This window comes from Physeter macrocephalus, chromosome 13, assembly GCF_002837175.3.
Source record: "Physeter macrocephalus isolate SW-GA chromosome 13, ASM283717v5, whole genome shotgun sequence".
Classification (NCBI taxonomy): Eukaryota; Metazoa; Chordata; class Mammalia; order Artiodactyla; family Physeteridae; genus Physeter; species Physeter macrocephalus.
Window position 1 is genome coordinate 70703669 of NC_041226.1, and position 7912 is coordinate 70711580.

At 41.4% G+C, this 7912-nt stretch overlaps 1 protein-coding gene across 6 annotated transcripts in view; it reads left to right on the plus strand.

The window, feature by feature from the left end:
* The window catches only part of CLYBL (citramalyl-CoA lyase), a 237867-nt gene that overhangs the window by 226354 nt on the left and 3601 nt on the right, over window positions 1-7912 (plus strand). Inside the window, exon 8 of one of the 6 annotated variants that reach the window (XM_028497293.2) lies at window positions 4778-5334. The exons of the other annotated variants lie outside the window; for them this stretch is intronic. Coding sequence (XP_028353094.1) covers window positions 4778-4825 — 48 coding nt within the window. The 3' untranslated portion in view covers window positions 4826-5334. Of the gene's footprint in view, window positions 1-4777; window positions 5335-7912 lie in introns of those variants that run through there. 6 annotated transcript variants of the gene reach the window in all.

A 7912-nucleotide genomic window follows, 5' to 3' on the forward strand; every position in this document is an offset into this window, starting at 1 on the left:
ACACTGAGACCCAACTTGGGTTTGGAAGTTACCCAAGGTTACTCACAGCCAAGGTGGTGATAGAGACCTGACCAGAATAGAGACCTGACCAGAATTGGGGGCTCACTTTGTAAATAAAGATAAGAACATCGCTTAAATCTGGTTTCAGTTCGGTCACAATGAATCTGCACGCTAATGACCAAAACTAGATAGAGCTTTACAAGTATTCAGTCACAAACGAAATGTGAATTTCATTAGTTCAGATTAGAATCTTTTTCTTAGTCATGCACTTTTTTTTTTTTTTTTTTTTTGCATGAGCAGAAACTGATGAGGAAGGAAAGAGCACAGAGTATCCCTGTACCTTCCCAACCTTCCTAGCTATTATTCCCATCGCTCCCTCCTTCTCAGTTCTGAACCCTGCGCTTGTCCACTGCCCTGCCCCAGAAAGACTTCTTGGCTCTGGTCACTGCAAACCTCATTCTGTTTTATTAGTCATTCAATCTCCTAAGGTAGGGTGGAAACTCTCAGAGCAAGACCCGGGGCCTTTGGCAAAGAGGCCATATCTGGCCCCGAGCTCAGTTTCATCTCACTCAAAGGACAAGTTCCCAAAGTCCTGTTCTCAGTTACACCTGTGGTTGCAAAAACACACCATGCCTTTCAGTACCTTTAATAGCAAGAGCCAAATAAGGGCCGTGAAAGGACGGTTTTACTCCTTGGACATCTTTCTCTCTCTTTTCCTCTTAGGGTATTTCTCCCTCTTAGGATGTGTGGGTCTGCATGTGTGTTTCTGTATATGTCCTTCCTGTTCCTTCCCCGTTCCTCTTTCCATGGATTCTTTTTTGTTTCCTCTTTTTCTTTATATCTCTCTTCCTTTCTCACCACATCACCTCCACACCCCACCACTACTCCATGCCTTCTCTCCTTCAGCTGATTATAATAGAGAAGTTCAGAGCATTCTTTTAATATTCTGTGGTACTTATTAAAGAATTTTGTAATTCTTTTTATATTAAAAGCAGCCAAATGGAGCTTTTACTTTACTAAGAAATATCAATCAAGAGTTTCTAGAATTCTCTTGTTTTTCCATTTTAGGTTAGTGGACCTCAATGAAAAAAAAAAAGTGGGGGAATTTCTCACCACTACCCCAGAGTAAAGAATTCTTTCTATCACAGATCTCTCTGCAGCATCTTGGATGGAAATAGGTACACGATATACATTTAGCAAATACTATTTAGCTAACTGGTTTCTAAATTTCTGACAGTGCTAAAAAGAAATTATTCGTTTTACTTTTTAACAATATATATGATACTGACCTTTTTTCCCTTCTAGAAAAGTTGAAAGAAAAATTTTCACCAATTATTTCATCAGTTATTGTTCATCAGTTGTATTTTAGTAAATGTTTAAGGTTTAAAGTGCCTTCTAGTTAATGTTAGTTCATTTAAATATATTTTCCAAAGAAAGAATAAGGCTACAGCATTTAAAATAGAAGTTTAATATTATTGGTCTTAGCTGCAAGCTGCTATAAAAAGGCCCTCATTCTCTGCTTTTCTCATAGGCAATATCAGCTTAAATTTGACATAAAATATTCTGAATTAAATGCTAGTATTTACACATTTATCTCAGGATCAAAAATAAAATATTTTCCAAGATTTCTAGTTTCAAAAAAAATCTGAGAGGTGATAGTTGCAGAACTCTATGTAATTAGTAAAAGTCAGTGAATTATACACTTAACAATGGGCGAAGTTTATGGTATGCAAATTATACCTCAATAAAGCTATTAAAAAACAGAAGATTAAGCACAACGTCTAATTTGCTAGCAAATGTGGAAACTCCTTTAGATTGCAATATGCTCATAAATCCAATTGTTTCACCTCGGTAGGTAGCTTTCCATGTGGCATACTTGGCCTGATTTTTCCAGATTTCCTTATCAAAAGATATTTAAAATAAAGACTTGTCTATTCCTGTCTGATCATTTTGCCTGAATATTTTAAAAGATAAATCCTGTTTCCTACATTTAGTGGGTTCTGAGAAGAATTTTAAAAACAGAAGGCACCTTTGGTCTCCCTATCTGTTTGTGAAGTAAGGATGCTCTGGTCCACTGAGACCCTCCATCTGGGCAAGTAGACAACTCAGGACTGGTCACATATTAAGATAATTGACCTAAACATTCACCTCAGCTCTCCTCCCTACTGTTCAGCCACCTCCATCGTCCCTGCCAAATTCATCTTCCAAATCTTCTACTAATTCTTCTTTACTCCTCCAGCTTCCTAAAACTATTGGTAAAGTCCCAAATTAATCTTACCAATGTCCAACACATGAGTGTTTCTATTTCCTGTGTAGAGCTAAAGCTAAATAATTTCGTGCTTCCTTTTTAAAAAGCAAGATGTTAATGATGTCCCTTCATTTTACATCCACTCAGGTCCCACGTCCCAAAGAATTTCCTCTTTTTATAAACGTGCCAGGCCATTTGTCTTCACTAGTAGTCTTCCTTTTCCTTCTCACCGTCTGCTGAAAACCGTCCTGTTTCACCACTGCCTCCGGCATAGCCGTGCTCCCAACTGCTGGTCACCAGCATCTGATTCGTATCTCCTCCGGCTGATAAGATTTTTAATTCTTTTAAATGGATTTAAAAGAATTAAATACAGAGGGGCCGCTTGGACTGGTGATTCCCCACGTCCTCTCAGGCAGCACTGACCTGGCAGCTGGAACTGCACTGGGGGGCGTACAGGACCCTCCATCCCATTCTCCATGGAGGGTTCTGTGCTCTTTTTTCAAGCCAGAGAGCCACAGGGAAAAGACAGGGGGAGGGATGGGAGGGATAAGGAGGGAGCTTCTCCAGGCTTTTCCACCTTTCAGAACTTAGAAAATAAATCCAACAGGCTTCCCAGGATGCAGGATACCCAGCACCCAACACCGCCTCGGAGTCTGTGCTCTGAGGCAGGGCTGAAGGGATCCTGTTGAAGCAGTTCAGTAGGCCCGAATTGTCACTATATTCCCCAGTCAGGCAAAAAACAAACCCCCTTCGGATATTTCAACTGTTACATTCTTATGAATCATTTAAAGGGCCTCCCCATCAAAGGCCATGGAATATCACCTGTCAGAATTGCAGTGCTAGTAGTCAGGACGCATGAGCCCCATGTGAGTTGCCCATGGTGAATGACTTCAGTTGAGCTTCTAGAAATTTCAAGTAGAGATATATTAACATCTGTAAATTCTCTGGTCACAGAGTGAATGACTATTGAATTTTAATTCAAAATATTAAAATACTTATCAAATTATCACTACAATTTAAAGTGTTAAAGAAAGAAAAACATGTTCTCTATTCCCCAAGTCCTCAATAGTATTCTTTTACTCTCAATGGCAGTTTTAAAAGATGGTTTCTCCATAAAACAAAGGGTTACTGATATGCAGAAGCACATACAAAGATCAAATGTCACCTCCTTTAATCCTTCTTACAAATGCTTTGGGTTTTATGAGGACTTAAAATGTCATTCACATTTTTTTTATTGAATTTTTTCTCACTGAAAATATCCTTTGGTATTTCTGCCATCATAATAATTATAGTAAAAGCTTCCAAGTGGAAACTCAGGATGGAAGCACGTTGCATTTCAGTTGTTCCCAAGTCAGTTATTAAAATTGCATTTTCACGGACTTGCTTATCTGGGCCTTACCTATATATCATGAATTTTTTCAGCCTCATTCTAAGTAATAATATCTCTGAAATAACAGTTTAGATATGCTAGTTATTTTTTATAAATCACATCAAAATAAATCTTTTAAATATAGTATATGTAAAATAATATATATTAAAATTTTTTGATATTTTTTCTGTAATCATCTTATGTACCATGGTTACCAGACATGCTTTGAGGTATACTGATTAGTGGGAAGAGTTTGAAATTTGGGGTGAAAAACCCAAGATTCTAGTCCTATCCTACTCATAAGTTCCTTTAAAAAGATGAACTAATAACTGAACTGCAGTTTTTGTATCTGTAAATCAGATTGTTGGATCCCCAGACTACTCTAGAACAGAGAGAAAATTACCCAGAATAAAGGAAAGGAAACAAGTGGTTCCGTTTCCTCCCCCTCAGGGTCTGGGGCCGCCTTGGGTCCACCAGGGCAGGAAGCAAGGACAGAGGGAGCCCTGTGGGTTCCAGTCTGGCTGCGTCAAGCAGGGGCTGAGTCCTGTGTGCTTTGTCGGGAGGAAAGTCGGTTGTCCCTCTTCCAGATTGCTCTCATTGACGCTAGATTAGTCTACCTTTCCTCAGACCCTAGAGAAACCCCTTCATCAACAGGCAGATCCAGTAACTCATACTGTGGTCCTTCATTTTGCTTGATCTATTGAGTCACTGTTGACCAGAAGTACAGGGGCTCTTGTCGAACACAGAAGGCCAACCCCACTTGCACGTATGGATACACTGCTCCGTTTCCCCTGCCCCTCTCTTGACCTTCATTTGGCATCTCTAACCTTCTAAAGCTGACTTTAAAAGTACCTGTTCCCTTGGGAATTCCCTGGTGGTCCAGTGTTTAGGACTTCGCATGTTCACTCCAGAGGGCCCAGGTTCAATCCCTGGTTGGGGAACTAAGATCACGCACGCTATGCGGCACAGCTAAATAAATAAATAAAGTACTGTTCCCCAAAGCCAAACCACCGAGGCCAAACCACCCAGTTTTGATGGCTCTTTCTCTCTGCAGCTTCTAATTCCTTAAGCACCACTTACAGATAGACCCGCTTGCACTTTAACCGTTAAGTCATTTGCGTGAGTTAACCTGACCCCAACCCAACATCACATTTGTTTAGGTCAGTCCCTGTGTCCTACTGGAGGCTCAGCAAGTGTTGGCCAACTGACCAGGGAGTATTGCCAGACCAGGGAAAGATCAAGTGGCACAGAAAGACACTTGCAGATAAAGGAGAGCAGGAAGGTAAGAGTGATTCTGTCTTCCCAAGTCATTGTCCCTTCAGTCACCCAGCTCAGGCCCCACAAAAGAAACAAGCTTCACTCAGAACCATGTTTTGGGTGCTGGATTCTGGGGATTCAAAGATATGTGAGACCCTGTCTTCAAGGGCTTCCCAACGCAGTGACAAAGCGACGTAAAGAAAGAATTACAAAAAAAAAAAAAAAGAAAGAATTACAGTAGAGTGTGACAAGCGTTGTTACAGGAGGATGTGTAAGGGAAGGAAGGAGAGAAATGAGCCCAACCAGGGAAGTCTAAAAGTGATTCACGGACATGACATCTTCTGACGTCTTGAAGCATAGGAGCAGTTTGCCGGACAGACAGGGAAAGGACCATCAGAGTAGAGAGCAGAGCCTGTGAGAGAGGTGCAGAGGTGTGTGTGTCTGTGTGTGTGTGTGTGTGTGTGTGTGTGTGTGTGTGTGTGTGTGTGTGTGTGTTTGTGTGTAGACTGGCAGGAGACTAAGCTGAGAGCAGAGGCAGGGCCTGGTCTCACCGTGGGGAGCCCTGGGCCCCCAGCTAAGGAGATTGCACTTGATTTTGTAAGTCCAGAGGGAACCAAAGCAAGGTTTAAGCAAATGGATGATCTTATCTGATATTTTAGAAAAATAACATCACAGTCCCAATTAGGAAGGTATCCCAGCACTCTCTCAGCAAGACCCCTGCCTGAGAGCCAGGCAGCCTCCACACTGAGCTTTGGGTGCCTGGTAAGCAAACTTAAATCCTTACCCCTTAACCAAATTGTGAGGGGACCAAGGCCATACTAGGGCCTGTCCAAGGACTCCAAGTGTGATAGGTTGAAAAACAGGAAAGAAAGAATGAAACAGTGCCCATCTGTGTCTCTGTGAGAGCATCATATCCCCCATTTTGAGGGGTATCAAGGAGCAATTTACTTTGGGAGTAAGGAAGAGCTATGTGATGGGAAGTCAGGGCTGGGCCTGAGAGATTTTAGCAAGAAGAGGGCACAACCAAGGTCCTAAAGACAAATTCCGTAGTGGCCAACACTGACTAAAAGTTTTAGGAATTCACTGGCAACTTTAATGAGGTAAATAATTCATTGGGCATAAGACTTAGCATCATAGAGGAAGAAATAAAGTGTCACTCTGAAAAAGAAGGCGTATAGCAGCTGTGCTCAAATATTATCATTAATGCTGACACAGCAACATCATCATGGGAATGTGCCAAAGAGAACTCCCTGAATGACCAAAGAAGTTATTTGAAAATACAATGAGTAGAGAAAGAATTAGATCAATTTATGGGTGCTAGAAAAGTACTCTTTTAGTACTCTACAGAAAAAAATTCTCAAGTGCTAAGTTCCAGAAATGTAAAATATATGAATATTTCCCATAGATGTGATTACTCTTGTCCTCACCACTATCATGATCACCAGTCCTTTTGCCATCAAATTGTAAGTCAGATTCTCCCCCATTGAAGAACTTCAAGGTCTGATAAAGTTCATGTTATTTCAATGCCTATCTTACCACCAGGCAATGACCCAGATGTTAGAAAAAGTATAGCCCAATAAGTAATTGTTTTCCTTCCTACACAGATAACACCTATGCTAAGGTGATACTGCTCTTCATTTCCAGGAGGCTAAAGCCATAGACGTGTATAGTAAGATGTGCCAAAGTGGCTGACTAGTGATTTATTACAACAAATAACTCAATAGGTAATTGCTGAATAAAAGCCCGTTGTGCACGGAGGTGGAGCCCCATGACAGCTCTAGCGGGAAATGCAGGACATGCACTAGGTACACGATATCATGTCTAAGTCAACAGTGTGAAATGGCAAACATGGTCCTGATTGGTAAGAAGGGGCAGCCTTTTCAGGCCTCTGATCTCCCTATTCATAACACTGGCTTTTTCTCTAATTCTTGTTGCATTTTATGGCACCTGCTTCTTTTCTTCCGTGTCTCCTCCTGCAAACTGTAGCCTCCTTGAGAGCAGGGATGGAATTGTACCCATTTAAAAGCCAGCCTAACCATTTCTACTCAGGAGAGCTAAAACACAGAGCTTCTCAAACTTCAATGTGCATTAGAATCATCAGAGGGTTCCTGGCCAACTCCCGGACCTTCTGCATGAAACCTTATAGGATGGAGCCCAAGAATCTGCATTTTAACAAGCCACCTCCCCATTAGATGATTCTGATTCAGGCGGCCAGGCAACCCACTCGGAGAACAATCCATGTTCTATACTTAGCGAGCTACAGGGCAGACTCGTACAAGTTTCTTTGTGCCTCAGTTTCCTCAGTTATAATATGGGGATGGATATATACTTATAGAAACAGATGAATACATAGTCATTGCCAGGGAATGGAGGAGGGGGAATGGAGAGTAGTTGTCTATAATGGTACTGAGTTTCACTTTTGCAAGATGAAAACGTTCTGGAGATCTGTTGCGCAATAGTGTGAATCTACGTAACACTACAGACTCATACACTTAAAAATGGTTAAGGTGGTGAATTTATGTTATGTGTTTTTACTACAATTGAAAAGAAAAAGAAAAACCATTTGTTAACGGGGATGGGTCATAGTATCTACCTCACAGTGTTTTTACGAGCATCACCTGAAATAAAACATGTCAAGGACCAGGCACAGTCCCGGGGCTAGCAACTGCTCAGGAAATTATAGCTATTATTATTGTTGTAGTCATGGTTGTTAAGGCTTTTAACCATGAATGAGTTACTACTTAGAGGCATCTTAAACCAAATTATATTCCGAATCTTCAAGCTAATGGAAGTTCCCTCTTCTTTTCAAAATGGTACACCAGTTTCTCAGAAACGCACTGAGCTGTGAAACTGAAATTTATCTATGATCACACATTAAGGAATGTTTCAAACCCTCCCCACAAATCCAGGTAGCTTTTGACAATCTGCATTCTTCCAAATCCTGACCAACGGGCTTCCCTGGTGGCGCAGTGGTTGAGAGTCTGCCTGCCGATGCAGGGGACGCGGGTTCGTGCCCCGGTCCGGGAAGATCCCACATG